Here is a 15,694-nt window from a genome sequence, read left to right as displayed (position 1 = left end):
CACGAGATTTACGCCTATCTTAAATCTATGAGCGGTGAGTACTTTTATTTGAACAATTTTGAGACTACATGAATGTCAACAATTTGATCTGAACCTAAACACATCAAACCCTAAAGAGACACTGACATGTCAACTGATTTAAGTTGGAAAAGGTCAAACTGCTGACAAAGTATGTTTAGTATGAGATGTGTGAATAGGTCTGCTCTTGGGAGAGGATACATACATGATTCAATATTATCCAGAAATTGGTTGAATTGATGAATAAATCAACAGTAAAGATCATTATTACCGTGAGCCGAGTATTTAAGAGTTTTCTGTTTGTTTAATATAACAAATGTACAGTTTGATGGATTTTAGTAAATACGGACAATGTGTTAAAGGTTAATATCAAATTACAGGCAACAAGCAATAATAGTTATGATGATGTTAATTACTTTTTCTTGTTTCCTTTAGTTTCTTCGTCTTCACCAGATGTTTCTGGAAAGGTTGACTTAACATGCTCTGTGAAGTATTTTCATAAACTTCACGGTTGTGAACAGAACAGCATCATCTGGGTGGATGAGACCGGATCTCATTGGTCTGGTGAAGATGTTGACTTTAAGATTAGAGGACAAACCAACTGTGTTTCTGTTCTGACTGTGAAACATCGAAGTGAAAACAACCAAAAATTCACCTGCCAGTTTTTGGAGGACAACAAAGTGAAGATGGATGCTGACTACATTCTTTTAGGTAAAATGATTTTGTTTAATTTAAGTTTATTTGAGTGTTTTGGGTTTTTATTTGTTTTCACAACTTAATAGTTTTAATAGTTTGAAAAAAAAAATCACATGCATTATAAAACATTTTCAAGGATTTCTTTCAATCTTCCTAAAACATTGAGTGAAATATTTTATTCCAATGGTGAATTTTCAGTTTTTGACTCCTGCGTTACGTATAAGTTTTTCTAAAGTTGTTCAGTAGTTTTCTCAATGTTGTTCCAGAAGGAATTTCACATTATTCTATAGGTAAATTAATTGTTCGGACAGAAAATTCAAACATTTTACAGTGATGCTATATGAGAAAAGGCAAGATCAAAATGACCTAAGATTTTCTGTTTAAATAATTATTGAATAACTAAAAATGTAACATTTCTAACAGATCAACATCTCACAGAATGACTAATACTGAAATTAGTGAGAAATGATAATTTCACAGAACCTCAGAAAACTAAAATATTTTTCTACCAAAATCCATTCTTTATTTATAAATTATATATAACTGAATTTTACAAAGACATGTGACCATACAGCGTTTTATTACGATGTAGGATTAGGGCCACCAAAAAAATAAATAAATAAATAATAATATTACGAGTTTTTTCTCATAAAATGACGACTTTAAATCTCATAAATTTACGACTTTTAATCTTGTAAATTTACGATTTTTTCTTGTAAATTTATGACTTTTAATATTGTAAATTTATTGAAATCGAGGGGAGCCGACAGTCCAGTGAATTAATAATAATAATATTTATTTAGTCTAACGTGATCTAAGTGTATTGTATGGATCGCTGCACAAATCTCTGAGAAATTATTCTCTTATTTTCTTCTCACATTTTTGTCATTTTTTCTTTTCTTTTTTTAAATTAATGCATTTCTTTAATTCTGAAGTGAGTTGTGAGACTTTTTGATGGATGTTGCTTGAAATAAGCAAAAAAAAAAAATCAAATAAAAATATCTTAGAAAAGCAAGGAATCTGGAAAACCTCTCCTGCACTGTTCAGTACCAGCTCTGAGTCAAACTGGTTGAAGTTATCTCACTTCATTCGAGGGACATCATCATGTATCAACATTGTTAATACAAGGACTATTAAAGAATTGCAAAAAGTAGTTACATTAAGAAACTGATTTTGTGTGTCTATTAAATTTTACCTTACTTCTTCAATACTTTAACACATTTCTTGAAAATAGAAGACTATTGGATAAAATAATGAACCAATAAGAGCTTTTAGATTTGAAATGTTTGACACTAACATTACCATTATGAAGTGGGTGGAGCCAAGACTGATGAACTGACCATGAACTTTATAACACATCACCATCTTACAAAGATAGGATGAAATGAAATGTAAACAACTGTGCAGACGGATCTATTTCAATTTATCGTTACAGTGAATTTTGTTAGGGATTGTGTGAAAGTTTGAATTTTTCTCTCCTCCAGGCATCAGCAGACAAACTGAACATCTCTATCAAAGAGTCGGGGAGGACGTCCTTCTACCTTCCTACGCTGATGCATCCTCTAACAATTGCTCTGATGTCACCTGGATGTACAACAGAGGTTTCTTCAGTGAGAAGGAAATATTGAGCACAGGACGAAATATGAAACAATCCTCACTTGGAGCTTCCAGACTGAGTGTGAGCAGTAACTGCTCTCTGCTCATCCGAAACATCACTGATGAAGATGCTGGTGTCTTCACCTTTCTGCTCCAAAACAGAAGTGTGTCTGACCTTTCTATGTTTCTAACTACTTTAGACAGTGAGTATTCAGGTCATTTTGATTGATCTTAGTAAATACTGTCATTGTGTCACATTGAAAAATGTCTGAAATGTTGTTTTTTTTCTTTAGTTTCTTCGTCTTCATCAGATGTTTCTGGAAGAGTTGATTTAATTTGTTCTGTGAAGTATTTTCATAAGCCTTGTGGATGTGAGCAGAACAGCATCATCTGGATGGATGAGACCGGATCTCAGCTGACTGGTAAAGGTGTTGGCTTTGAGTTTAGAGGACAAACACACTGTGTTTCCATTCTAACTTTGAAACATCAGAGTGGAAGCAACAAAAAATTCACCTGCCAGTTTATTGAGGACGACAAAGTGAAGATAGATGCCGTCTATGTTGGAAACTTTTCAGGTAAAACTGTTTTTTTAGTCTTTTTATTATCTGTCCAGTCAGAATTCATTTTTGAATTTTTGAAGAGTGAAGAACGTTTTGTGAGATGAGAGCTAACAAACGTCTGAATTTAAGGAAAACAGTATTTTAGTTGTTAATTCATCTTTTTTCTGCAGATCTTACTGGTCTCATCCTCATCATGGTTGGAGCAGTGGTGAAGCTGCTGACGTTTCTGGGCGTGGTTGCTGCTCTGACCTGCATGGATCGGAGGAGAACGTCCAAAGAGAATAAAGACCAGAAAACTACAACAAGTACTTTCACTCTGTTACATTTCAAAACTTCTGATTATGTCATTTCTTATTCCTTTCAGTTTAATAAAAATAACGACATTTTGAGTCAGAATGATTCAATTTTGACTTTTAGGATTAAAAAAAACCTGCTTGATTTTTTTAAATTGTGTTTCTCCAGGAAGGACCCCCGAAGACGTTTATGAGAACATCAAGTGAGGAAAAGATTCAGGAAAATTCCTCCTACAGAAAAAGACAAATTTGAGATAACTATTTTTAAATGTTGCACTTTTTATGCTTCATGCAAATGCATATGTGTGTGTGTATACACTGTATACATACATATATATATATATATATATATGTTCTTTTTTATTGGCTTTACTTATATAGTTTTGTTTGTAGATTCAACAAAGAAGTAACATTTTCTTATAATTTCTTCAAAATTCTTTCAATCAAACTCTACCAGACTTTAGCTAATGATTACCATATCTCATAAATTAAATGTAACGTAACTGTGTTTTTCTTTGTTGTTTTGTATTTTCTAATTAATGCATTTCCCTATTTCTGTAATACGTTTGAAAAATCTATTTTTTTTGTCCAGCATTCTCAACAATCAGTGCTTGAAATAAACAAGATTAATCAATTAATCAAGATAGCAGAACTTGAATTGCTACAAATCAGTAACTGCTTAACGGTACAAGATTAAAAAAAATAAAATTATTATGTAAAATACTTAGTAAATGTCTTTAAATCATTTGTCTTGTGAATAATTTACAGTTTAAATGACAATATAATAATTTTATTGGTTCATGTATTGTTGAAAATGCCAAGAATAACTATTATAACTATTTTGAAGGTGCTTTTTAGGAACTGTACATTTTTGTTTTGAGTAGGAATTGACTGTAAATGCTGTTTCCTGTACTGTTTTCTATTCAATAAACGCTGAATAAGAATGTTTAATAAACTCAGAAGAGCTTCTGTCATTGATGCAGAAGCTTTCTCTATAGAATGTGCTCTTCTCTCAACCTTCTCTGCAAGACTTATATTGGTTCATACAACCCTCCTTCCCAATCGTGACGATGGTGATGTTATTTACAGATCTGCTAGTAATCATTTGCTGCAAAAGTTGGACCTCCTTTATCACTGTGCTATATGATTCATAAAAAAAAATGTTCCATTTAAAACTCACCACTGTACGCTTTACTCCTGATTCTATTCAATTGTATTTCTTGTTTCTTGTAACCTCTTTCTTTTTTCTTTCTTAAAACGTCTTTCCTTTTGCCAGGCCATAGATGAAGATAAGAATTATGTTCTTAATCAGTCTGGATAAATAAAGGTTAAATAAAAAAAAAATAAAAAAATAAAAAAAAAGACATTTTGGTATTTGGGGTGAAACACCAAATACATTTTGTTGTTGATCATTTTAATGTCAACCTAACAGCAGTGGTGAGTCTCACAGAGAATTAAACTGTATTTTACCCAGATGTGGCACACACTTGCAAAGACGTACTGATTTTATTTGGATTTCTTGTCATGTCGGTCTTGGTTTTCCTTTGCTCCCCCTAGTGGCGGAATTGCAAATTGCATTCGTTTTTTTTTTTTTTTTTTTTTAAGAACCATAATTCACTACAGGTAGGCTAGAAACTGTTTTATTATTTGTTATCATTTCTCAGCATCCTTAAATATTTTTTCTCTTCATGACTGTGTCAGATTAAATCATCTGGCGGGTCAGATACAGCCGATAGACCGTACGTTTAACACCCCTGGCACATACGTTTCAGTGAAAGGAACTCCTTGAATGCAAGTTGATGCAGAGAATGTGTGTGTGGATATATACATAAGTAGCAGTAGTTAGAAAAGTGTTGTACGAGTGCAGATAATTTATCATAGGACTTTAAGCAGACCCTCAGCTCATTTCTCATCAGAAATAAAATTAGTTTCCAACTGAAATATTAGCAGGATCATTTTCAACAATCTCTTGCTAAGCAGAATCTATGGGTAAAAACATCCCCCTGAAACTAGGAAACATTTTTAAGAGATGATTTTAAATAATTTTAAAAATTAACCTCTCTAGACCTGACGTCCACATGAACGGACATCCCATTTTGGGTTGAATTACCATTGAAGTTCTGCTAGAAGTCTCTGTGAATGTGTGGAGTATCAAACTCGATCGGCCCAGTTATGATGACAAAAATATATAAGAATTTTCAAAAAAGAAACCAAGTTTCTAGCCCATTCCTGTGGCGAGTTATGGTTCTTTAAAGAAATGACCGCAATGCGCAATTCCACCACTAGAGGGAGCAAAGGAACCTCAAGAGGTCAAGAAATAAACACGATGACGGCCAAACCATGCCGAGTTTTGGAAGAGAAAATGGGGTTAACGCCAAAATGTTGTGTTAAACTCTCTTGAACTTTGGGCTTACAACTCAGTTTTTAATTTTTTTAATTTACCTCTGTATTTTCAATTTAACATGTTTAACATGGTAAGAATTTCTCTCCTAAGAGCTCTGCTGTCCATTTGACGTTTCATGGAATTCTATTTTTTTCTCGTTTCTTTTACTTTTTTTGTTCCCCATAAACTCTCCTTGTTGTGTTTGTGAGGAATACTAAAAAGGTTTTAGGGAGAAGTTTGATCTGCTCTGGTCAGGTGGTTGCTGATGTTGTTGATGTAGAAAACAAATTTCTGTCCCAAAGCAAAATTAAGATCGCACTGTGGGGTTTCTTATAGCGGACAGCTCTATTTCGCTCCGCCCCCAACGCAGGTGAGCGGACCTGCATTGCAGCCATCTGATCAAAGTTTGTCTTATTTGTTAAAAACGACTGCTTTCGCCCAATATTAAGCACAAAACAAAATATTGAACAGTTTTTTGCTGGAGTGTGAGCAGTGACTGATCTCTGCTCATCAGAAACATCACTGATGAAGATGATGGTCGATACTGGCACATGATTAGCACCTACAAGTATCTCAAAACTTTGAGCAGTGAGTATTAAAATTACATACTTCTGTGATTACATAAATGTCAGTATTCTGATTTGAAAAAATAAGCTGAAGAGACACTGACATGTATTCAAACATTTCAGTTAGAAAAAAAATCAAACTGCTGACGAAGCATGTTTAGTATGAGAGATGTGAGAGAGTGGACTCATGGGAGAAAACACATTTACATGTTTCAGTATTTTATATAGTAAGTTGAACTGATGGATCAATAAACAGTAAAGATCATTATCACTGATTCATGATTTAAGCAAAAAAAGTCTGAACTTGAGTAATGTGGAAGAAGTTCATTTCATAAAAACATGCAGGAGTAGGAAATGAACACACAGGATTTCAAACTTCCTTTTTCTAAGATATCAAACTTAACAACTGCTATGCCTCTTCATCACAACAAAACTAAATATCATTTTAATCTTCATTTTTATTTTCAGGAACCTAATTTCACTGTTTTATAATCTGTGGTTCTTCCTTTGATTCTGATCAGTCACAAATGAATTCACACTAAAATTATTAAGTGGGTGGAGCCAAAACTTTCCTTACTGTGAAGTCATCGTCAAAGAGGAAATTAACATTTACGGCGAGAGACCGACAAAGTAAGAATGACTCTACGACTGGAATTAATCATTATTTTGATGTGTCAGTTTAAAGGTAAGAATCTTTTTTCTTTGAAATGTTTTGAAAAAATGTGTTAACACTTTTGTTTAAAACATGTCTATTTTATTAATTTCAACCTGTTTATTTTCTTGTTAATGTACAAATGTGTGATCTAAAAATATTAATATATTTGAATACTTAATAGATAGTTTGTTAATATAAGTTTTAAATTAGGAAAAACATAAATGTTACTTTTAAAGATTTATTATAAAGAAAAAAAAAAGTAATTTAGAAAAAAATATTTGAACAAATAAAAACATAATTATTTTAAAAATTACACATACTGCAAATGTTTAATTTTTATTACAGGTGAAAAATTAAAGGTGCTGATCAAGTTACCATATTAAAGGAAAGTCAGATATGAAAAATATTTAATGAAACAGGAAAAAATACTTGGTTTAGCTCATTTTTATATGCTAATTTAACATCAAACGCTGCAGCAACACTGTTAAAATGTGAGAAATGGCATCTTAATTTGGAAGAAAATAATTTACAATGTCTAATATATTATGGTTACTAGAAAAGCAGAAATGGAAAAAAAAGTTAGTTTTTATAAGGAAATAAATGAAAAAGTTACAGCTGATTTTGAATGACTGAACTTTTGTTTTAGCATCACACCAAATGATCTTGTGTTTTTCCAGTAATGCTTAAAACTGGCTAAATGGTTGTAGATGGTATTTGTTTCTTTAATGCATAAAAAACAAAATAATCTAGAAGTTTGTTTGTAGTTTCACACCTTAGCTTAAAAAAGCATTCCAACACAACAAACTTAAATCACAAACCAGAAGAGAATCTCAGGAGTGGAAATGCTTCATTCACAATTGTATCTAGAACATGTCAAAGATCTGAACAAGGTACATAATAGAGGAAAGTAAACGTGTGCACTCTTTATTTCTCTATTTTTAAATCTGATGTTTTCTTTAAGGATCTGTTGTAATTTTCTTTCTTTTCATGTCTCCTGCAGGAACCAGTGCACAAATTGAGCATCTCTATAATAGAGTTGGAGAGGACGTCCTTTTACCTTTTAATGTTGATGGATCATCTAATCAATGCTCTGATGTTATGTGGCTGTATAACCGTCCGAAAAGCAATTTTACAGAGCAATTGAACAGAGGAAACCAGATAAAAAAACCTTCGGCTCGAGCTTCCAGGCTGAGTGTGAGCAGTAACTGCTCTCTCTTAATCAGAAACATCAATGATGAAGACGCTGGTCGATACGTCCAGCGCGTCGGGGGAAAAGATACTCTTAAGCATTTACATATTTTAAACAGTAAGTTGGTTGAATTGCCGATTCAATAAAAAGTAAAAAGCAACTTTTGTCATTATCGCTGATTTATGAGTGTTTGAGTTTTAACATGACAAACTTCAGGTCAGTTTGATTGATCTTAGTCAATAATAGAAATGTGTCACATTTATGTCATGTATTTATGTCAAATAAAGAACTTAAAACAATATCAACTTAAGATAATATTCTATTTGTTGTTTTTTTTCTTTAGTTTCTTCATCTCCGTCAGATGTTTATGAAAGAGTCAACCTAACTTGCTCTTTAAGGAGTTATGATGACCCGGGTGTCTGTAAGCAGAACAGCATCATCTGGGTGAATGAGAGAGGATCTCAGCTGTCTGGTGAAGATGTTGAGTCTAGAGGACAAACAAACTGTGTTTCTGTTCTCACCGTCAAACGTCAGAGTGGAAACACCAAAAAAATCACCTGCCAGTTTGTTAAGAATGGCAACGTAAAGACAAATGCTGTCTTTGTTCTTACAGGTAAGACATTTTCAGTGATTCAGCTCTTCCTTCTTCGCTCACTGCTACTGAGGAAAATCCTGGTCTTCAGTGAGCATTCTCCATTGCAAAAAAAAATATATATATATGTGGTCCTGTCAGAAAATGTGGAAATAGAGCAAAGACTAAAGCTGCCATTGACTTTGAATGGATCAGCCTAAACATTCACTATTGAGAGTAAACTCACTCAGATCTCGCTAAAATGTTTCCTAAAAGTTCTCCTTTATTAGCTGACACTAATAATTAATTTGTGATGTCACATTTTTTTCCATCTCTTTTCATGCAATTGTACCACTGCAATAATCAGCCATCTATACTATTCCAATATGGCGTCCAACTTTGCGTACGTAACAAGCTAGTACGCCATCTCTAGCGATATATCCCTCACAACCCCATGCTAATGTTAGCATGGGGTTGTGAGGGGCTGTAAGCAAGCAGGAGGAAGTGCAAACAAAGGGCTGACAGAAATAAGAGGGAGGCTAACTTCCGCACCAACAAGGGTGACCATGTGTTGAAGTATCCTTAGGCAAGACACTGAACCCAACCTTGCCTCTGGAAGTGTTTGGCAGCCATCAGTGCGTGAATGGTATACTGTGACTGTAAAGTACCGTAATCATACTTTTTTCTTGTGTGTTTTTTCAACATTACTTTGGTAAGAGAAAAAAGTAGCAAATTTACAAATATCCTGTTCAAAGACACAAAACAGCGGCACTGGCAGCAATTACTTTTCCTGCGATCAACCATAAAGGTCGACTCCTAAAAGTAAGATGTGAAACTTCTAATTTGCCACCAAAAATCATCTGGTTTTTAGAAGAAAGTGACGCTAAAACAGTTTCTGAAACACAGAAATGACATCATCCGGTTGGTCAACATCTTAGAAGAGCAGCTTAAGAACCATGAAGGAAACAGGAAGAAGACATTTGATAACAGGAAACTGCTTTGTTATGACAGAACTAACGATAAGATAATTATTAAAATTCTAAAGCTCCTTAAAGCAACAACCTTTTTTTTTCTACTGTAAATCTAACAAAAATAGAAGCAAAGTCGTCATCAATTTCAGTTTAATCTTCTCTTTTACTGTCAATGATTAACTTTAAAACATCTGTCACGCAAATCACTGAGTGGGTGGAGCCAAGAGTGTTTTTATTAGGTCATCATTAAAGAGGAAATTAAAAAGATCATCAACTCAAAAAGACAGAATGACTCCAAAATTAGAATTAATGATCATTTTTATGCTTTACTTTGAAAGTAAAGATACATTTTTTGTGTTTAAACATTTTGAATTCCTTAACATTAATTATGACTTAAATAGCATTGATTTGTTTCGTTTTGTCACAAAATGTTTGTCAATGATCAATATATATATATTTTTAAACTGTAAAATGGAATATCAATGACCTGAGTTGCTAATGTTCCATTTTTTGTTTTATTTGTTTATCTAAAGACATGCTTTGAGTTAGTTATGTTAAGTGTATTTGATTTACATTCCCCATTATTACGGTTGATTCTGTTTATTGATCGGAATTTGGAACTTTTTGAGTTTTTTTTTTTTGTTTGTTTTTTTTTTAAGTTTTGGATTTGTTATTGAAGATGTTCTTAAGCTCAAGGTCATCTCTCGTTTTTAGGTCGTACAGCCGTCACTCCAGGGTTTCTGATTTTAAGAATGAATTAGACCAAAATTTGAAATGTTAAAGGATTTTTCACTAATGTCAGTCATGAATCTAAACACTGAGTAATATCTTACTTCAACTGTAACATATTTGTATTTAGTAAGAGTTCCTCAAAGACATAATGAAGTGAAATATGGAAGAGATTACGAAGCATATATATATTTTTACAGAGGGATCTGTTTAATTTTATTTCTTCAGTGATTTGTTAGTCTCTGTTGTGTGAAAGGTTTCACTTTTCTCAGTTTGTTCTTTTCTCTCCTGCAGGAATCAGTGAAAAAACCGAACGTCTCTATGAAAGAGTTGGAGATGACGTTGTGTTACCTTGTAGAGTTAAATCCTCCTCTTCTTCCTCATGTTCCATTGTTAACTGGCTGTACCCGAAAGATTCAAGGGGAGCATCTATAGAAGAACTATTCAAAGGAAAGGTTGATCAGGGTTCAGCTCGAGCTTCCAGGCTGAAAATGAGCAGTGACTGCTCTCTAATCATCAGAAACATCACTGATGAAGACGCTGGTCAATATAACTGCAGCCTCGGGAACTGGAACGGCCATGATGCTTCTGTGTTTCTTAATGTTTTGAGCAGTGAGTATTGGGACTTGAATTTTTCTAATCTGAAAAAAGAAAACAAAAAAAGAAAAACAGCAACCTTGATGACAGTGTTGACATAAAACAGCTTTTCTTGTGGAAATATCTAAGAGAGAAACTTTTCTGTTTCATTTTTTTTGTTTCTTTGTTTCCTTTAGTTTCTAAAGATTCAAGAGAAGTCAATCCCAGAGGAAATGGAGACATCACATTACAGTGTTCACTGAATAGATATGATAAAAGAATTCCCTGTAAAGAGAACAGCATCATCTGGAGGGATGAGAGAGGATCTCATCTGACTGGTGAAGGTGTTTGGTTTGAGTTTAGAGGACAAACAAACTGTGTTTCTGTTCTGACTGTGAAACATCAGAGTGGAAACAACAAAAGATTCACCTGCAAGTTTATTGAAGACAACAGAGTGAAGATAGATGCTGTCTACAGTCTAGACTTATCAGGTAAAACAATTTTTATTGATAAATGAGAATTTTAGATTTAACATATTATGAAAAGTCAGAAAATCTCTGAGCTACAACACTAAAGATAATGTAGTCTTTGTTCTTCCAGGGCATTTGTTGCATTTTTTTCAACCACTATAGTATATTATGTTAATAAAAATGTGTTCTTTCTCCCAAAGTAGCTAATTAATAGTAACCTTACCCCTAAAAATATCTATCTTCCAGTGGTATCCATCAGCCAATATTCTACTATTATTAATGAAAACTTAAATATTATTATTTGGTTTCAGAATCTCCTCAGAGTAACACTCCCATCATCATTGGAGCCGTGGTCGGTGTGGTGTTGGTGCTGCTGGTCGTCGTTACTGTTCTTCTCTGCAGAACCAAGAGAGCCAAAATCACCAGAGATCAGGATGGAGAAACAGGTATACTTTAATTTCACCAGCAAAGAATGTGATGAGTTTCTGTTGAAGAAAGCAGAACTCTGAAAACAGTTGATTTGTAGAGAAATCTTTGCAACATTTAACCACCAAGTGCGAAGTTCTTCTTTCCTTTGAAACCCAAACTGAATTTGATTTGCAATAGATTTAAATCTCTTGTGGCTTTCATTTTCAGAAAGTTACAACACATTTTCTTGGTATTGATAACAGAAAAATTATTTTCAATGTCAAATCTATTTTTTCTCATTTCAGACTTTCAAAAGCCGACTCCACACATTGTGAGTAACTTCAGAAAAAATTGTTTTTTTTCGGCAAAGAAAATTTAACTCCTTAAAAACACTAAATTGGTTGTCAGAGTGTAATTTGATGAATGGTAGACTAACTGTTTCTTACTATGTAACTTGACTGCTCAACACATTCTCATTCCCAAGTCGTCACATATTGACGTTTGAGGAACCTGCTGCGTCACTTTTTTATGTTTTCGTCATTTTTTGATGTGTTAGCTGTTTATAAAATCAAGGGTCTGCAACTCTCAGGACGCGGTACGGGATGTGAATCGGTCCTCAGGACGCAACTGGTACTGGTATCCACATCCAATACCAGTTGCGGGACTAGACCCGACCCAATACCAGATATGGTACCTGACGCGAACCGGACCCGGACATGGTACTGGACGCAAACGATACCGGGTTAGGGTACCGATACTGGGATAGGGTACTGGTGCCCTCCTGCATCCGAGTACTGGACCAGTTCTGAGTCGCAGCCGAGAGGGTCTGTGATTTAATCGGAACGGCCAACAAGTCAAAAACAACGAGCTAGGGACACGAAAATGTCAATTTCTGACGCGGAGGAGTCCTTATGTGAAGACTTGGTAATGAGAATGTGCTGGACTGCCAACAGATGTGATGGGCTAAGTCAGCTTTATTTTGAAATACTATTTGCAGCGTCTCACTCTTCAGACAAATGAGAGTTACAGTAAAACTGATTTCACATTAGACATTTGAAAAACATCTACATTTAACTAACGTATTAAACATGCATGTGAAGCTACAGAGTTTTATTCATACTTTTTTCAAAAAGCAAAGTTTTTACCGTCGTGTTTGTGATCAGAGAGAACCAGAGATTGACCTGCAGACTGAGAGTGACCTGGCGTATGCCACAGTTATCCATTCCAAATCAAAGTCTTCCTCCAAGATTACGGTACGTCACTTTGTCTGATGTGATCCTGATGTTGGCAGAAGTGCTGAGTTGGTTCACATGAATCTGAACTTGAAAAAATATATAATAACTTAGACATACTCTGTCTTTAAAAATGATGATTACCAGAAACTAAATCCAAAGTTTAATTTTTTAGTGACACTTTTAGTTAAAAACTAGATGATATTAAATAAAAGGATATCTGAATTAAAGACAATGCACAAAGTAATAAAAACTCCTTAAAAAAGAAAGGTATTGTTTTTACAAGTATGTCTCAGAGGATTAGAATATGATCCAAAAGTTCAATATTTTTGCTATTGTTCAAAAAGTGAAAATTATCAAACAAAATCATGTGGTGGAAAAAATATTGAAGTCCAACGATTCTTAGTTCGACACAATCTTTTAATAATCAGTAATAAAATAAAGAATTCTTGCCAGTCAGGCGAGCAGAGAAGTTTCATAGATTGTGAAACTCGGCCATGTAAAAGAGGAACAACCCTTTATGGACTGATACAATAAAATGTTGCATTACAAATTCCCAGCGTAAGGCAACAGGGTTCTCAAGGTCAACTTCCTTTTCCTCATGAGAAGACACTTCCATTCCCAGGCGTAAAAGACTACAAGACAGAAAGTCATTGTTTCACTATAGTATGTCTGAAATGAATTAATCAGTCACATATTTCCCTCACGATCATTAAGTACCTGTATATTTCATTATGCTTGGTATATCAGAAAATTAGAATATTTTGAAAAGTTCAATGTTAGCGACTCATTGTTTCACTCCATAGTGACTATTTCAAAACACCTGCTATTTTTGAGACTCTTCACAAGGACAACCACTGGAAAGAATAAATATCATGTTTTCATTTTATTTTATACACATTGACCTTCATTTGTTTTACTTTGTATTCCAGATAAATTCCAAAGAATGTGAGGTGACCTATTCTTCAATTAAAATGAAGTAACAGAAGCAGACTTTGATATCCAAGGTCTTCACAGCTGTTTACTTTAAACACCTTTTTTTTACAGCTAATAGAAAAGAGGACCAGTCACTCATGTATACCATTTACTATATAAAATGATAAAGATCCAAAAATGTACTGTGTTAAATGAATAGTGTGTGAATAGCTTACCTGCTATTTTATTTTCTATTTGTTCAACTGTTTGCTGCTCCATTCTGTTCCTCCTCATGTCTTTATATTGGTGTTCTGAAACTAAACTAGTCAATGAGTTTATGAGTCATTAGTTTTTTTCCCATCAAACGCTTGACTAAGCTAAATTATGAAGTAATAAAACCTTCTCAGCTTGTTTACAACAACCTATATGCTTCCTTATTTCGACTATTCTTTCCATGTTTAGAAATGACATTGTTTTGTGATGTAATTTACTGCCACAAGGCAAAAGCAGGTTTTGAAATTGTTCTTCAGAAATCAGAACAGTACATGTCTATGTAATGGAAATATATAAAGAAAATAAATCTTTAAATGGCAGTTTTTGGGTATTTCTTTATACAAATCTGTGTGTATCAAGAGCAGACAAAAGAAGACATTTGAAAAAGCTTATAATGTAGAAACTGGAGTTGGTAGGCCACAAACACTCTGCTCCACTACATTCTGATGCATCAACTTGTAGACTACTAGATCTATGTCCTGTATGTCTTTGTTTTCCCTGTTTGAGCTGGAATCTGGCTCAAAAGTCTACAGTTGGACCAAGTTACCAGTAATGCAAAGTTGGGTTGTTGTAAGAAGGTAGCAAGGGATCATATAAATAGATAGATGATGGGAAGGGGGGTGGGGTTGCTCTGGGCAAACACTCCCTCTCACAACTCAGAGCCAAATTTTAAATAAACTACTGTCACTATGCAGAAACGACCACTGGGGACACTTTTACAATAAATCAAAAAATGATCAGAGTGGGACTTTACCGCATTAATATGTTGAGCCCCAATATTTTACTTTTGGGATTATGCTGGGTTCCAAATGTTAGGAGTCACCCTCTCTGGTCCCTGATGGGAGTCATTCCCGTTGACGTCTACATCTCCCAGACGTCTTAAGCAGTCCACCGCTCTCTCTCAGTGGGAAGTATTGTTTGTGCCTCTTTGCTTGCATTAGTGAGTGTTGTCTCCTGGCCTGTCTTTTCATGAACCTTATTCTGATTCTCATCCAACTGTCTGTCGGTTGCCTGCTCCAACCCACGCCTTAACTACAACTATTAAATTCAATTTTATTTATATAGCCCAAAATCACAAAGAGATTTGCCTCATTGGGCTTAAAATATAAAAAAATAGTTTAAAACTAAACAGACTAAATAAACTGGTTATCCCTGCCCTTAGACCCTCCCTCCCGGTAAGGAAAAACTCCTAAAAAAACCTGAGTCAGGAAAAAAGAAGAAACCTTAGGGATTCCCACATGAAGGAGAGATCCTATCCCAGGACGGACAGGCGATACCAGAACGGTTAAAGAAAAGTTAGCTTCTACAACTACTTATCTAAGAGTTCATTCAGATAAAACTGAGGGACAAGTGATGATGAAGTCCATAGTCAAGATGAAGCTGAAGTGCAGTCCACAACCAGGAGGACAGACGACCCAGCAGGAATCACTCTCACTCAGAGATGCAGGATGGTGTCGGGGGCGTGGTCCACGGCCAAGAGTGGGAGTGTGGGCAATCCACCAGGGATCTGAAATCTCTCCCGCTCCCCAGAGGAGAGTGGGAAAGAACAACATGTGAATGGAACTGCACCACAAAAGCATGGAGAACTAAATA

General features: G+C 34.5%; 2 protein-coding genes across 2 annotated transcripts in view; both read left to right on the top strand.

Moving 5' to 3' along the window:
• Window positions 1-15,694, top strand: part of LOC112158150 — a 60,144-nt gene that overhangs the window by 28,657 nt on the left and 15,793 nt on the right. The window lies entirely within an intron of this gene.
• LOC118598169 (obscurin-like) lies at window positions 6,282-14,414 on the top strand. The gene is made up of 9 exons (XM_036210599.1): window positions 6,282-6,797; window positions 7,768-8,073; window positions 8,300-8,569; window positions 10,522-10,839; window positions 11,001-11,294; window positions 11,585-11,719; window positions 11,987-12,012; window positions 12,845-12,934; window positions 13,846-14,414. The coding sequence occupies exons 1-9, from the start codon at window positions 6,749-6,751 to the stop codon at window positions 13,894-13,896; spliced, it is 1,539 nt and encodes a 512-aa protein (XP_036066492.1). The 5' UTR covers window positions 6,282-6,748; the 3' UTR covers window positions 13,897-14,414.

This window comes from Oryzias melastigma, linkage group LG24, assembly GCF_002922805.2.
Source record: "Oryzias melastigma strain HK-1 linkage group LG24, ASM292280v2, whole genome shotgun sequence".
Lineage (NCBI taxonomy): Eukaryota > Metazoa > Chordata > Actinopteri > Beloniformes > Adrianichthyidae > Oryzias > Oryzias melastigma.
This window is presented reverse-complemented; position numbering and strand designations above follow the sequence as displayed.

Coding starts and splice junctions, on each gene's coding strand:
- LOC118598169 (XM_036210599.1), top strand. CDS start 6,749: ATGACTCTACGACTGGAATTAATCATTATTTTGATGTGTCAGTTTAAA. Junction 6,798..7,767: donor TTTGATGTGTCAGTTTAAAG/GTAAGAATCTTT, acceptor TGTCTCCTGCAG/GAACCAGTGCACAAATTGAG. Junction 11,295..11,584: donor CTACAGTCTAGACTTATCAG/GTAAAACAATTT, acceptor ATTTGGTTTCAG/AATCTCCTCAGAGTAACACT.